This window comes from Emys orbicularis, chromosome 1 (assembly GCF_028017835.1).
Source record: "Emys orbicularis isolate rEmyOrb1 chromosome 1, rEmyOrb1.hap1, whole genome shotgun sequence".
NCBI classification, from domain to species: domain Eukaryota; kingdom Metazoa; phylum Chordata; order Testudines; family Emydidae; genus Emys; species Emys orbicularis.
Window position 1 is genome coordinate 242,612,136 of NC_088683.1, and position 17,152 is coordinate 242,629,287.

At 40.7% G+C, this 17,152-nt stretch overlaps 1 protein-coding gene across 2 annotated transcripts in view; it reads left to right on the forward strand.

The window, feature by feature from the left end:
- The first annotated feature begins 2,904 nt into the window (after window positions 1–2,904).
- Window positions 2,905–17,152, forward strand: part of ASMTL (acetylserotonin O-methyltransferase like) — a 54,251-nt gene continuing 40,003 nt past the window's right edge. For both annotated transcript variants that reach the window (XM_065403374.1, XM_065403378.1), the window contains exons 1-6: window positions 2,905–2,997; window positions 5,168–5,299; window positions 7,413–7,460; window positions 8,219–8,283; window positions 11,296–11,357; window positions 15,169–15,277. In XM_065403374.1, the coding sequence (XP_065259446.1) occupies window positions 2,905–2,997; window positions 5,168–5,299; window positions 7,413–7,460; window positions 8,219–8,283; window positions 11,296–11,357; window positions 15,169–15,277 (509 nt within the window). The remainder of the gene's footprint in view (window positions 2,998–5,167; window positions 5,300–7,412; window positions 7,461–8,218; window positions 8,284–11,295; window positions 11,358–15,168; window positions 15,278–17,152) is intronic.

Consider the following 17,152-nt stretch of genomic DNA (forward strand, 5'->3'; position numbering starts at 1 on the left):
TCTGCAACTGAGTGGTTTATAATGGTTACCTGTCAATAGTAAATTTTCAGAAATCGAAAGTATAAGTGTGAGACTCATCTACTTCTCCTCTCTGTGTTAGCTTATTTGACATTGCTTAGCTTGTTTTCATAGGGATATTTGAACTTTGCCACATATGCACCATCATAAGTAACTATGGAGTCAGGTTGATTAGCAGGAGGGAGGAAAAAAGTCTTTCAAACTTTTGATTAATACAAGCACTATTTAAACAACTTGATCATTTCTTCTTACTTTACTTGAATAAACAGGTACAACTCTGCTCTCTAGAGCAGCACATCACCAAAATACAGTATCATATCCTGAAATCATATGGGGTATTGTGTGAAATAATGACTTTGGATCCGTAATTCTTATGGTCCAAATCCCAAGAAGAACTGATTATTGAATTCCATTAACTTCAATGGGGAGTTGCAGCAGTTCAGCAGATGCTATGCACTTATTAGGATTTGGTCTGATATTAATACTCATGGTGAGAAACTGGTCAGACCAGATGATCATAATAATCCTTTCTGACTTCAAAAATCTGTGAAAGTACTCACCTGGACAGTTCCATTCACTTTGGTGAGACTAAATGTATGAGGAATTGTTCATCAACAGGAGTGAAAAGCTCACAATCTGGCCCATAAAAAGATAGACGAGGGACTGGGATATCTGGACTCCATCATTTACAGATGTTTCAGTCTCATTTCTGGAAAACAATTGCTGCACATTTTATGGTTGCAGAAATTTTATCTTTTGTCTGAATTTCCTATAATTGTTGCCAAATGAAAATTCTACCACTTTTGTACTGATGCTTATTTTGAAAGGTATTTTCCCACTTATTTATGCATACCTACAAGTGGTCTTCATTTGTGATTTTGGTTGGTTTCCACCTACATAAACCCTTTAATGATTTCCCACGATTATTTGTAACTGAGTTGGCATACGGCCAGATAATGAACATATTAATCAGTTCCATGTCTAGAAATTTCTTGCAAATGTTTGTTTAGGGTTTTTATTTTCAAAAAAATATATAGGTAGGGTGACCAGATGTCCTGATAAAATCAGGACTGTCCCGATATTTAACCCTTTGTCCCACATCCCGATCAATGTACGATCGGGACGCCACTTGTCCCAATATTCAGGTAAGGAGGCGAGCGGGAGGGAGGTGCTGACCCCGTGGGTGCTCCGGGGCTGAGCACCCATGGGGAAAAACTGCAGCCAAGCTCCCCGCTCCTCCTCCCCCCAGCGCGCCACGTCCCCTTTCCTTCCCCCCTCCAATGCTTCCCACCGCCTAACAGCTGTTTGGCGGCGCTTAGCACTTTCCAGGAGGGAGAGGGGAGGAGCGGGTACGCGGCACGCTCAGGGGAGGAGGTGGGAAAGAGGCAGGGCAAGGGCGGGGATTTGGGTGAAGGGGGTGGAACGGGGGCGGGACGAAGGCAGTACAGGGGCGGGAAGAGGCAGGGGGTGGATGAACACCCACCCGGTGGGGTGAAGAGGCGAGCGGCAGGCGAGTGAGCGGGCGGGGAGGCGAGCAGTGGGTGGGGGATTGAAGAGGGACGCAGCAAGCCAGCGGCAGGCCGGGGGATGAGGAAAGGCATGGTGGGGGGGACCAAGCGGGGAGGGGGCAGGACCTGGGGCAGAATGGGGGCGGAGCCTGGGAGGAGCGGGGGTGGACTGTGGGCGGGGCTGATGGCACCCCAATGTGTCCCGATATTTTACTGTGGTGATCTGGTCACCCTATATATAGGGTATGCAAACCCTCATATTCAGCATCATGTGACATGAGAGTCAAGGATGAAGATATTATCTAAAGATGTTAAAAAATTCTACACCTTCTAAAGTACCCAAACACTGGAAATAAGTCAGGAAATGAACAGTTAAAGGATCAAGTTAGCCCCTTACTGCCATGTATCTTGATTACCCCATGGGACTCAGGGCAGGTCGCCACTTAAAAAGCTGCTATAACACTTTAGTGAAGACGCTCCTACGCAAACAGGACAGGAGAGCTTCTCCCATCAGTGTAGTTAAGCCACTTCCGTTTTCAGGCTGCTGAGCAACATAGTTTTACTGAAGTGTGTAGTGTAGACCAGCCCTCAGTGTTATTCAAAGGAAAACATCCCGCAGAACAGATTGCAGTCTTGCCAACCCATCGTTTCATCAAAAGTCTCATGTGATTTTCTGAAAGCCTCAGCAGCTGGAATCAAGAGTTTGCAGGTGAAGCTCAGCACTAGTTAATAATAAAAATAAAATAATAATAATAATAATAAAATTTAGCCATTGTGGTGGCAGAGAAAAGGTTGAAAATGCAAGGTGAGTGTACCCTAAGGATTCAGAAACCAGAAAGCAACCCTGTATGTATTTCTCCTTTTAATCCCACAATTTTTAAACCAGGCTCTTGATTTTGGGGCCTGAATAAGGATTTTTAAGTACTTGAGGTTCCCAATACTGCAGGTGGAAGCTGAAACCTGCAGGACTGACTCTCCTAGACTAAATCCGCCCCTGTATCCAACTTTCCAGCCGTCTGTCTCTGCATTCCCGCCAGCTACCTTGCATTAGTATTTTGTACCTCCCCCCAGTGGAGTGTCTGTCCGTCCGTCCGTCCGTCCCATTTCGAACGTGCCCAGCTCGCCAGGCCAGCCTCCCCCAGGGCCCCGCCAGGAGCGTCAGCAGAGCTCGCGGCTCCCCCTGCAGAGCGCCGGGCCCGCCTTTCCGGGCCGGAGGCGGGTCCCACGGCCCCGCTCCTCCCCGCTCGCTGCGCCGTATAAACGCGCCGCTCGTCACCCCCTGGCTCGGGCCGGGCGCTGCGGGTTTCGTGGCGCTGCTGAGCCTCAGGGCCGAGCGGGGGAGATCCCGGGCCTCCCCGCAGCCGCCGGCGCCGCGGCCATGGTGCTGAACCCGGTGATCGGGAAGCTGGTCAGCAAGAGGGTGGTGCTGGCCAGCGCCTCCCCCCGCCGGCAGGAGATCCTCACCAACGTGGTGAGTCCGGGGCAGCGCCGCCTGGGCCCCCTGCAGTTAGTGGGCAATAGGGGGGTGAGGTCACTCGGAGTATGTCTACACTGCAAAGTCTGCACTGCCACCCGTGCTGGCGCTGGGCAGGGGCTGTTTCATTGCCTGGGGCTGCACCCTGTGAGGTGGGAGAGTGCTAGAGCTGCAGCCTGGAAGTCTCCACAGCAATTGACCAGCCCCTGTCAGCTGGCAACACCGCCCAGTCCCTGTTGTCTAATTGCGGTGGAGACGTACAATTTCCAGTGCTCTTACAAGGATGCCCAGCCCTGCTTTGTCTTAGCTCCCACTTCGCTCCCTGGAAATGCTCCTGCAGCAGCTGGGCTCCTTTGTGAGCAAACAGGAGAGTAGTTTAACAGTCTGCCAAGTGGCCATTATTCCCCTCTTCCCTGTTGTTGCCGTCTTGACATTTTTAAAGCTGAAAGACCTGTGTTTCTGGGTTTATATGTGACCAGAAGAACAATATTTTTTAAATAAATTGCACTTGAGCAGAGTCTTGGGGCAGGAGGCAGGTTATGCAACTGGAAAGTAGCCTGCTGGTGTGGCTGGGGCAAGGAAGCTGAACAAAATGAAGTTCTTAGGAACATACCATTGGGTGATGCCAATTCCCACAGATAGGAGGTGAAACTTGTTGGGTCAGGCTATGGGGTGGTCTCAATACATGCAACAAAGGGCAGAGGAGGAGGGCTGTTTGGGTTAGGGAATGCAGCTAAAATAGTAACATGTTTTCTCTTGTTACTGTTGTCAGCTGTCTGTGAAAGGGGTGCATAAGAATAGAATACACTGTGCCAGAGTCTCAGCTGGTGTTAACTGGTGAATTTACAGTTTATATCAGTAGAAGATGTGGCCCTGTTTATTGGTTTTGCATTGCTGCCCTCCAGGACTTTTAGAAAAACCCCATCAAGTGTTAATGTCAGTCATACAGTATTATAGTATCCATGGGACTTATATTTTTTTATTTTTACACTTCATCTAAAGAATTGTGTTGCACACATTTTGATCAATACTTCACATTAACGGTGATGGGTAGAAGTAAAAACAGACAACCAATGCTAGAGGTTTTTTTGCGGGCGGTTGTTTGCAGTAGATCACATCACATAATCCCAAAAAACCTTTTCACTTATGCTTTTTCTCAGCCACACTTTCTTCCCCCCTATCCAAACATACCATAGATTGTGTCTCAGGGTGAAATCCTGTTTTCATTGAAGTCAATGGTGAAACAAAATTGAACCTGTAGTTTGGAGGTAGGAATTAGGGGGGAAAATCCAGAAAGCTAAACAGGTTGCAGTGACAAAACTAATATGTGTATTTCTGGCTACATGTGAATGTTTACATTTAAGCATACATTTGATAGTTGTTTCAGTTAAATGTTGTATAGCAAAACTCATTCTTACACAGATTTATCCACAGTGCAGCACAAGTAAATGCCAAGATTATATCTACTGAAGACTTCACTGCACAGATCTAATTTACATGGGACGCACACAGATACTACAATGATGGGTGTTATAGAAAACCCTAAGGAAGAGAGATGTCATGCATTTGTGATTAGGTTGTTACATGCATAGCTGACGAGTAAAATGATTATAAGTACTATAAGTGTAAAACTTTTGTTTGTCATGGATAGATTTTTCTTGTCTTTTATCTTGAGATGTTTGCATATTAAGAGTAAATTCAAAACAATTCAATGCAACAGGGTTTTTGCTTCTCAGATGAAACGCACACAATGGGAATTTAGTTATTTGTTTTTGTTTTAATTTTGATTGCATACTGCCGATGGAATGAGTGAAGTTTGCAATGTTTGCACTAGATTGTTATGTTTGCAATAGATTTGTAGTTCTACAGTTTGTTTATATGTTACCAATATCTATCTTTTTCTTCCTCTCTTGAAGACACTTGGCATTTTATAGTAGGTTAATTTTTAAAAATAAATAACTAGATAGTTTTCACTGATATTTCTCAGATTAGCTTCCACTCTATTCTAATTTACTATTTGCATGATTAAATATAATTTGTACTGTAGAGGAAATGAGACATAAGAATAATAAAAAAGAGCAAAATTCACTTAATCTGTTGCTTTTACAGGTTCCTTCCAAAACACTCGATGATGCTCACTACATTGCCTTTCCTTTGTATATTGTAGGGTCTCCGATTTGAGGTAGTTCCATCCTGGTTTAAAGAGACACTTGAGAAGTCATCTTTTGCAGCCCCTTATGAATATGCCATAGAAACAGCAAAGCAGAAGGCACTTGAAGTGGCAAATAGAATGCATCTAGTGAGTCTGTCAGCTATTTCAATAGTCAAATGTTGTGTTTGTGTGGTATGTGTTATTCTCACTATTTATTACTGTTATGTGCACTTGTAAAGGTAGTAAGTATACAGGTGCATTTACATCCTTTAAGCAAACAGACACATTTCCCCCTATGTTACTATTGTGGCAACTACCTGTTGAAATGGGCTAGACTTGCTAAAAGGAACTCCAGTGCCTTCAGTTTGTGAAAGGCCAAAACAGTAATTACAGACAGCTCTGACAGCAGGCAGAAGCTCTAAATTGAGGTATAATCGCCAAATCCAGCCAACTATTCAAATTGAGTCTGAGATAGTTAGACTTTGTCCAGGATTTTCAGGCACACGGTGAGCAGAGATGCAATTCTATTTAGGTCCTATGAGGAGATACAGAACTGACCGTCATCGGCATGCCGATGATACTGTAACCCATCATGCCTTGCAGTCTCTGAGTGGCTTCAAATATTGCTTGAACAAGAAGTGTGACTGGAGTGAGCAGTGTGAGCCTTCATAAATGAAGCAAAAAAAAAACAGCTGCCCAGCACACAGCCCTCTGACCTCTTTCTGAAAACAGTGAACTAAGGCAACTTGGTCAGCCTCTCCACTAGTCCCATAGTCAAGCCAATAGAGCCTTGTGATCAATGTTGTCAAAATCCAGTAATAGATTTATTGGCATCAGCATAGATATTAGACTTCTGTCTACTGCCCTAATGTGCTCCACCACAGTGATTAAGGCTGGTTCTGTGCCACAACCAAGCCTGAAGCCCAACTGATTAGGTTAAAAAAAATCCTTATAGGCTGTCATTTGCTACTGGTGTGGATCTGCAAATATTTCCTTAATGACCTTCCTCTGGAAGGGAGGAATAGAGACTAATCCTTTTCTGAGATCTATTCACATATACTGAATGCACCCTACCAACACCGTTGCCAAATGACACTGTCTGCCAGCGCAAATATTGAATTATCTCCTATGTAAATGATTACACAGATTCATATCTGTTTCTGTCACTTTCTTTTTCTGACTATGGTGTGATATTAGGGGAGTGGATTTCAAACCTTAACAAGAATATAGTGGACTTTAATTGTGGAATAGTATTAAAAATTTTCCTGCTACTTCATATTTTTCTTAAGTCCATCCAGACGGATTTTGAGCGCTTCCTATGTACAGGATCTAGTTAAGTAGCATATGGATGTAGGTGTACCATTTAAAACTAATTAGTATGTTAGTGCTGTCACTTTCTATTATGATATCAAATCTTACACTATTTCCCAGTAGAGTTCCTATTCTCATTTGCTCTATTAACTCTTACCTAATATTTTAAGACTAGAGCCTTCTCTATTTATGAAAACAAGCTGCCATAAGAAGCAGTAAGTTTATATCAACAGTTGCTTCCATCATGAACAATAAATAAATGTAAGTCTTAGCCATGTTACATCGTAAAATGATAAACTGTAGGGTTAGTGTCTGAAATCATCCAAATGAAATGTAGGCAAGCAAAAAATTCTTGACAACAAGAACACTTTGCAGTTTGAGAGCAGGGAGAGGGAAGAAGGAAAGGGCTGAGAGAATTCTATAAAACCAAACCTTAGAACTCCTTTTAATGGCTGGATACATTTAAATTCAGGTGGCTGAGGGGTATGCAAGTACACTTAAGAACATCTGAGTAATAACTCTATAAAAATGGCATTGTGGCATTCATGTTTAATGTGTTTCAGTGATTTCCATATCCAATACACTTGGCTTATTACAAAAAAGGTTGTTTTGTAACTGGCAGCCTTGAAACTCAACCGGTGCTTGGAGAGTTGAGTTGGGTTCTAATCTTTCCTGGGTGCACTTCATCATCAATACAAGTTCTGCAGGCAAAATCATACCCTCAGTTATTTCTGCCCACAGTCCTTGCTTTCCCTGGTTTTTCACAGATGTAACTGATTACAATTCTGTTAAGGATGCATAGACTTCAGCTCCCTCCTTGATATATTTAGATCAATACCTTTCAAGTGGTAAAGCTACAGCGTCTTGAGTTGGATATTCTGGGGTTTTTTTGTTTGATTGTTTGTTTTTTCCCTTTTTTTTTTTTTTTTTTGTCTCCTCATCTTTCCAGAAACACCTTAGAACTCCAGATATTGTTATAGGAGCAGACACTATTGTGGTAAGAATTTTCGTGTATTTTAGCAGTTGTTTGAATCATGTCTGACCAGTGCCTAAAACTCTCTTGTTGGGGGTTTAACTTCTTAGAAATGTAAAGATGGAAAAGGTCTGACTACTCATCTAGTCCATCCTCCTGTCAATGCAGAATTGTCCCTATGGTATATTTTCTAGTACTTAGACTGGTTTGAAATGTCTCAAATGACAGGGTTTCCACCACTACCTTTATTCTATTTTTTTTTTTTTAGACATACTCCCATGTTCCATAATCAGAATCGAGCTTTCTACTATGTTGGAAGAGGCACTCAGTTATTTGACAGCTGTGAGCATCAGGAAATGTGCATCGCCTAAGCAATGCCATTTAAGACATTTTTAACAGCCAACACAAATGGCACTCTTACTGGTAGTCTCAGCAAAGAGGGTAAAGAATGAATTATGATAGACACTGAATTAGCCAGTCACCTCTGCAGATCCTTCTGGCAGTCACAGGGTGAAGGGGAAGCTTGCACTGATAGTGTGTGCTCTCTTAATAAATAGAAGGCTCATGTCTCCAAGATTCTTATTTAGTGCTTTTTATCCATAGGTCTCAAAAAGCTTTACAGAGGAGGTCAGTATCATTATATGATACTTAACATGATACTTTTCAGTAGACTGATGTTGCTGGCAGGGCTGGGTGAAATCATGGTTTGAAAAGTCTGTGTGACTGATCTCAATTTCAGCATATTAGAGATACACAGCGGAGTATTTTTCTTTCTATTTCAGACTGTTGGAAAACAGATTCTGGAGAAACCAGTTGATAAACAAGATGCATATAAGATGCTGTCAAGGTTTGTAGTTTTAAATAAGGTTAAATGAGTTAATCAGGTAATTCTACAATCAGGCAATGTTTTCTGCAGCAACTGGAACTGCAAAATTCTATAACATTCACGCACAGAGATGCATAAAAGATAACAATATATATGCTCCGTGGGGCAAGGACCATCTTTTTGTTCTGTGTTTGTACAGTGTGTAGCATAGTGGGGACTTGATTGATAACTGGGACTCCTAGGCAGTACAATAATACAAGATTATAAATAAAATATTATTACAAATTACTACTCTGTACAAGGGATGTGAAATATGGTGTGCTTAGGATCCATCGCTTTGAATTTCCTGATTTGTGTCCTTCCAGAGTCTCAATAACAATGTTGCATTAGTATCATTAGGATAAGTTATTTTGCATTTGCATTGCAATTGTTTTATTATTGACTTCCTTAATAATAAAGTTCTTTAACAGTACAAGCATTTGGTATTGGTCCTTTGCCTCTCCTCAGGTGCGGTTTGCATGATGTGTGTACTAGAAGGAAAACTAATCAGGAATTTCTTTATTTGGAGCCACATTGTAACATTTTTTTTTTTGATAGAAGTACACTGAATTTACATTGGTGTAATCAAGAGCAAAATTTTTGCCTTTTTTTACTGTCCTGTCTTATTCTCCTGTCATACATTGGGGTCCTTAAGTCATCTCAGGCTTCTATTTCTCTCCTTTGAATGTAGTTCAATCACTTGAGCTTAATGATGCCCTCTTCCCCATGTTTCAGACTCATTCTGTTGCTTACCATATGTGAGCTATTTCATTAATGCAATTATTTCTTTCTGCAACTCATCACTTTTAATAAGCACCAATTACACAATACGGTAGCCTGTTACCAGGCTAGAACACTTGAATTGATTGTCACTCCATCTCTTAAAGCTCTAATGCTGTTAGGCTGTTATCCTGTCCTGAGGCCTGAAGGAGAAATCAGATTGTATCTCAATCAGAAGAAACCATGTTTGCCTTCCAGGGGCAACTCAGTTACCTACCTTTTTTCCCCTTAAAGGTTTGCAGTTCTGAGATCATGGCAATAAACATTTAAGTAACGGTAAAAAAATGTCATCAAAGCGAATGTGTTTGTGCAGGTTTTGTGAGATGTAAGTTTTTAGAGTAAGACAAATATCAAGATTAGAAGTACATAGTAACGATTCATAAACTAAGAAATACTTGCCTACAGTAGTTATGTGTGGGAGGAGTGCAACTCTGGGTTATTCAGGTGGGACCAGTAAGTAGGAGGTTACACGGTCACATTTTCTCAAGGCTGCCATTCTACCATTTTTAGAATAAAATGGTGTCTTTGTTAAAGAATATGTGAAAAGTCTGCTGATCATTCTTTTGTGTGGCAAACTGCCAGTGACATATGACTTATTGAATATGAGCTGATGAAAGAGACAAACTAATTTAGGAAAAATTCACTGGATGGAACACATGGCCTATGGCTTTCTGGACTCTTTGCTTTGTGGCTCTAATTTAGATTTTGGGCTGATGAATTAGGTTTCTCCATTTGGTGGAGGCATAAAAAGTAATGGTTGTTCAGAGTGAATGAGTAAGGGCAGAATGTGATATTATCAGGAGACCAAACATATCCCGCCAAACTCATGAAGGAGTCTTACTGGAAAGGGTCTTCTGATTTAGTACATAATTTTGCTTGAAATTATACCATGTTTGGTGACTTCCAGAAAATAGTCACTTTTGCACTAAATTTACAAAGATGTTTGTGGATCAGAATTAATATAAACTGTCTTGTGAGTTACATTACTCAAAAAAAAAAAAAAAAAAAAAAAAAAAAAAAGGCATCCCAAAACTTCTAAAACAAGCATGGATGTGCAATATATTTGAAATCTTCAGGATAATCCCTGTTGGGGTCATTTTGCATCCAGTGCTAGCAGTGTAAACTCTTGTCTCCTATCTGTGTGCTAATTATCATAATCAGCTACACAAACTTTCAAGGGGCCAGAATGGACAATTTATATTGAGTAGTTTCATGCTCTACAAGTAGTTTACTTCAGTGGGACTACCTAGGGTCGGAGGTACTATCTGATATGAGTAAGGGTATCACAATTCAGTGTTAGGATACTATTTTGTAATCAGACTGTCTAAGAAGTTAAGCTGCCTTGCCTCAGTTTACATTGGTTCTGCTTACACATCTATGAACTGTACAGTTTTCGCTCTTTTTTTTTTTTTTTTTTTTTTTTAAGTATGTTCAATGTTCCATGCAAAGAGGGTAGTTAACTACTCAGGAAAGTAAAGTCCTTTTTTTCAGGACAAAATAAACAATATCAATTCAAGCTTCCTGCACTTTCCTGCCGATATTTCTGAGCCATTCTTTGAAAGCATCATCCCTAGGCAGGTGCAAGGACAGTTCATTCTCTTTGCTCCTTTGGAGCCTGATTCTGCCACTCTCAGTTGAGTTGAGTGGTACTTTGTTCCATCAATAGCCCAGTTGAAATGAATGGGAATACTGGTGTAGCAAGGTACTAGTATTCCCATTCAGCATGAGGAAAGGTTGTATAACCTAGCCCTTCATGGATTATCTTTTTGCTGAAGCTGCCTATCACGATGTCATTTATGATGGTGATGATCCTGTTTTGCTCATGAGATTGACACTTCTCCTCTGGTATAGTAACATAATAAAACAAAACAAAAATCCTAATTTTACCTCAATATAAATGAACATATTTTAGGCCACTGAACAGCCAGCAGGAGTTAATGTTTTGGGGACACTAAGCATTGAAAGATTCCAATTACTGTACCAATCCTTCTGCACCATTTTGTGTTTTAGCTCTTTACCTTTGTGAAAGAAAAATCAAAACCCTATGTCCTGTGTGTAAGGATACGAACCAGAGCTGGTATTTTTCTGTGGTGTCCATTGGCTTATTTGTGGAACACTCTGTAAACCTGTGAAATAGTAATGCAGTGATGCATTAATGAAGAAGAAAGGGACTTTATAAAACTTACATAGTGACTCTTCATTTTTCCCTCATAGGTTGAGTGGGAAGGAGCACAGTGTCTTTACGGGAGTAGCCATTGTTCACTGCAGCAGTAAAGGTAATTGCAGAGAAGTGTACAGATACCTATGTGGTAAAGTCGTATGTTCTTATAGACATATGTTATCTAATTCTACTCTAATTGTGAAGATGGAACCCTTTCATACAACATCTGATTCTGCCACCCTTTCCCATACTGAGGAGTGGATTATCTGTAATTAAATAAAATGAGCATACAGGCCTACAAACAAAACACTATGCTGCACATAAAGGTTGATGAGAGAATGAACCATGTGTGACAGATGTTAGTTGGATCACATAATGCATTACTGAAGGGCGCTCAGATATTACGGTGTTAAGAGTGGTATAAGAGCCTATTAAGAATAGAATAGGCACTTCATTGAAATCAGTAGGGCTACTGAAAGAGCCTGATCCAGTACCCACTGAAATCAGTGGGAGTATCTCCCTGCTCACTTCAGCGGACGTTGGATCAGGTCCAGAGTGAACATGAGAAAGGTGGCAGAATCTGATCCATAGTCATTTTCTTGCTGGGCTTTATTCTGGTGAGAATGAAGGGGCTATGTTGTTCAAGTATGGTGAAGATTATCACATGTATGGATCCTACTTAGTTTCTTAATATCTAAGTTTTAAAGAGAATAGATTTCTAGAAAATTACTTTTCATTATTAACAGCAGTACTAAAAAATCCTGTTGGGTGGTAGGTGAAATAATGGTTTGTACATTACCTTTTAGCTGTGCAGTCCTGGGTTTGAGATTGACCTGGACCATATTTTGTTTAATAAATAATTCATTAAAATGAGTGGATTTCTGACCAGTAAGAGATTTTTCCATCAAATTATGCTGGACTAATATGGTCTCACTGTTTCCTTGTACTCTCCCATTGGTCTGTCTCTATCCATCTGTTGTCTCGTATCTTATACTTAGATTGTAAGGTCGCAGGAACTGTCTTTGTTTTGTGTCTGTACAGCACCTAGCACAATAGCGTCCTGGTTCATGACTAGGGCTCCTAGGCAGTATAATACCAATAAGAAATATTATATTAAATATTATAGTATTACCATCATTCCAGACATGGGGTAAAATCCCGGCACCCTTGAATTCGATGGCAAAGCTCCCATTGAGTTCAGTCAAGTCAGGATTTCACTCAGGAAACTCCCAGAAGTATCAGTTTTCTGAAATTTGTCCAAACCTCTTGCCCCTCTCTCTCTCTCTGTTTGCAGATGCCATACAACGCCCTGAAAAGCTTTTTTCAGAATAAATGCTTTTATCTTTAAAAACTAAACCAGTTGTATCGGCAGCCCAGTGCCCATATAAAAAATATGCAGTGGTGGAAGAAACTACTGTAAAAAAGTTGTCAAGCGGTTTTCAAAGGGTTCAGATAAACAGTAATTAAAAAAAAATATATATAGACTCTTCTTTTGACTTTTACAAGCAAGTAGAGGAGCGATCTAGTACTATTGACAGTATGACAGCAGATTCCATTTTGTTTGAGTATATGCACTTAAGCCAAAGCAGAATTTGATTGAAAAAAAATATTCCCCAGAATATTGCAATTAAGAGAGAAGCTTCTGGAGCACACCATTTTTCAGTTAGCAGATCATTAAAAAGCCTGTTACCAAGCATCGTGTTACTGAATGACCATACTATCATCTTGAAAGGACATTGTCAATGTATGTTTAATAACGTATGCATAATTGTTTTTACTCACTGTTTGTAACCATCTATGAAATCAGTAAGTTGCTTTATGAGAAATGTTAATGTTTTCCATCACTCACACTGTAGTATTTGGATAAAACTCTTATCTCTGATCCATACTGCAGTTCTCTGGGGTATTCTGCCAAGAAACTTCCACTGTTGTCAGAATATTAACTAGTGATCTGCAGTGCAGATAAGAGGAGAATATTGCTCTTGGTTTGGTAGGGAAGAAGGATGGAAACTTAATGCTCTATCATTAATTAGGGCCTAATTTGTTACCAGTATATGTATGTAGGGCAGTATGCTTCAGATCCCTTGGAGCAACCCACATGGGCTCTAATTCCAGCACTCAAAGGCATTTTTCCATGCAGCAAAATCCGCACCTAGTTCTGCACAACTTTGCATTGCAGGTTGCTCACAACCAGCTTCCAGCTACAAAAACCAAAAGTGCTTGTGTCGGCTGAAAGGGGGTATTGCAACTCTGCACTACTCTTTACTGCTGCAGAGGAAATGATAGGATAAAAGGGATTGCTGGATGACAGAGACTGCTGCTTGCAGCTATTGTATGTGCTTATATGCACTGCTGCAGTTTTATGCTGTGACACATTGCTAGGTATAATGGCATTCAGAATGTTAGCGGGGTGACTACTGCATTTCTTTTACTCTGTTTTTGATTGCATGTCCATTGAATCTGATTTTGAGCTAGGCAGATTTCTTGCCAGTGCAGGCAATCAACCAGTAGTCATGCAATGACAGAATTAATTCTGGGAGCATTCCATAAAGGGGGAATAAGCTCCTCCGATCCAAATTTTGTCCTACTATGATCTCTCTCTCTCTCCCTCTCCACCTGGGTAGGTAGTTACATGCTGTGACTCTGCAGAATTAGACAATGTGGGGTTTTACTCACTTTGGCTTTCTTGAATAGATATTCCACTGAACTTGGGAGTAAGCCCTTTTCTTGCTTACTCCTGGGGGAATTCTGCACCAAAAAATAAAAAATTCTGCGCACAATATTTTAAAATTCTGCATATTTTTTTGTCAAAATAACACAATATAATCAAGCTGGTTTCAATTATTTTGGTAATTTATTTAAACTACAGTACAATGGATGGAGAATGGGAATGAGGAGCATTGGAGGAAATCACCAAGCCCCTTTGTCTAATAGTAATGTAGCTAATATTGACCCTTTACTTCTAGTTATTAGTCAACAAATATATGCAGCCATATGTTCAGTGTTACATCATAGGCAACTGAAGGGGAAGTGAGGACTGGAGACTCAAACTCACAATTTTTACTGGCTACTGACCATCTCCAAAAAGGTCAGTAGCAAACAGTTCATGGAGCACATTTTGATAGGAAACTTTTTCAGTCCAAACATTTAGACCAGTTCTAATCACTAAAGCACCACACTGTCCTTTACAATACGGCTCTGGCAATGTAAAGGAGCCTTAAAATTTTTACACCTGTTTTATACTCCTGGGGGAATGCCCTAAGAACAATGGGAACAATTCACTAAGCAGACAGGCTGCTGCACTCTGCTCTGCCTGAGGGAACAGAGCCTGCCCCATGCCTACCTCTTCAGAAACACCCCAAAGTCCTGCCCCTCCACGCCGAGCATGCTGCAATAGCGAGCGAGAGGGACAGAGTGTCTCTCTCTCACACACGAGTGCCCAGCCCCCTCCACATGGTGATGTATGTGTCTACCAGTTGCTCTGGGTGCCTGCATTGCTGGGGATGGGGCGCATGACCTCTCTTGTGGCTTCCCTTTACTTCCCCGTCAGAAGTCCTTTTTCTGCAGGGAAGCAAAAAAATCTGCGGGGTCCATGAATTCTGCGCAAACAGTGACGCAGAATCCCCCCAGGAGTAGCATATCTATACAGGAATCTGGACCTTTCACTGACAAAGGCCATGAATGAGGGAAGCAAGGAAGTAGGTCAGATTTTTGAGACCACTAACCTTAAAAGCATCTCTTTTAAATACAGGAAATCTCTTTTAAATCCTAAAATAGAATGAAAAGTCTGTATAAGTTTTCTTGGGTGAACAATGTCAGTTGCAGAGTATTCAAAAGGTAAACCATTTATCAAGATTTATTTTATCCTTTAGTCTCATTATTTTCATGTTACAATTTTTTGTTTACAATGGGATTTTTTGTTGTAGATAATCATCTGGAGACTGAAGTCACTGATTTCTATGAAGAGACAAAAGTTAAATTTGCTGAACTATCTGAGGAGCTTTTATGGGAATATATTCACAGTGGAGAACCAATGTAAGTAGGCTGCTGAAAGCAGCACATCTAACTTGAGTATAGGCCTTAAGACATTGTTGACCTCAAATACGAAGGAAGCAGTATGCCATGTCTTTGGGGGAAATTGGCCGTGTGTATATGCAGTCGTTGATGTGCTGTGTGAAACAAAAAGGAAGCTAATGTTGGATTCACAACATTGACTAGGATTTGAATTCCCAGGGTGGAAACTCTGAACCCAACCTTTTAAAAACTGCTAGCAGTCTTTTTTTCAATAGCCCCTTAATATGAAATCTCAGGCAATGGATGACACAATGGAATTGTGCAGTATTCTGTTTTAGGCCCAATTTTGGTTTAATTATTGCCTGATTCCAATGAAGATCATTAGAACTCATCTACTGACTTCAGTGAGCAATGAAACAGATTGTTAGTGAGAAAAGAATTAGGCCCTATATGAATATAGTATGGAAAGTTGGAAGAGCCTTAGCTTATCCTTACACTTACATTGAACTCTGTCCTGCATTCTGTGAGGCACTTTCAACTCCTGCTGAAGTCAGTTGGTGTTTAGGTCATGCAGCAGCTCACAGTAGTGAGGATATAGAGCCAGTTATCATTGCATGTTCCAGTTATGAATGCACTATCTAGAGCAGAACTCTTACAAAGCAGAGAAAACACTTTCTGTCTTGCATTTGTTGTGTATTAATCAGCACTAATAAATGTCCATGTTGAACTAACAGCTTAATCAAGATATACAGAGAGCTGGAAGGAGTCTTTGCTTAGATTTATCTATGAGATGAGTCTTTAACAGCTACAGCTTCTACCTGTAAACCAATAATGGGGCAGGGGCTGCTGAAGGGACTGCAATGTTAGAGCTTCTCATCTCTATGGAAAACTATGCAGACACATACAGAATCAATACAGAAGTGGCTGCACTGCCTTCAGTGGAAGGCAGGCCTGGAATTAGCAGGGTTACTGTAGGTAAGGGTTATGGTGTGCAAATTACATGGGGAAATTGACAAACTGTATTCCCACATTAGTTTGACCCTAGCCAGTGCTACTGGGGAGGGGTAGGTAATAAAAAAAACCCACTAGACTGTAAACCTAATTTTAAAAAAATACAGTAGAAGGTTTATATTGCTACAGAGAAAGATGAAAGTTTTTCTGTTGTATAGATTTGTACTTGTCATGATTCATAGATTCCAAGGCTAGAGTGGACCACTGTGATTATCCAGTCTGACCTCCTGTGTAACATAGGCCTTAGAACTTCCCCAAAATAATTGCTAGAGCAGATCTTCTAGAAAAACACCCAATCTTGATTTTAAAATTGCCAGTGATGGAGAATCTACCCACAACCCTTAGTAAGTCGTTCCAATGGTTGATTACCCTTACTGTTAAAACATGCATCTTATTTCCAGTCTGAATTTGTTTAGCTTCAACTTCCAAACCATGGTTCATGTTTTACCGTTTTGTGTTGGACTGAAGAGTCTATTATCAAATATTTATTCCCCATCTAGGTACTTAAAGACTGTAATCAAGTCACCTCTTAACCTTCTCTTTGTTAAGCTGAATAAATTGAGCTCCTTGAGTCTATCACTATAAGGCATGTTTTCCACTCCTTTAATAATTCTCATGCCTCTTCTCTGAACCCTCTCTAAATTATCAACATCCTTCTTGAATTGGGGACACCAAATCTGAAAACAGTATTCCAGTAATGGTTACACCAATGCCAAATAGTATAACCTCCCTGCTCCTACTCGAGATTCCCGTTCATCTATCTCAGGATTGTATTAGTCCTTTTGGCAGCTGATTATTCACCACAACCTCCAAATCTTTTCCAGTGTCATGGCTTCCCAGGATAGAGTCCCCCACCCTGTTAGCATGGCCTGCATTCTTTGTTCC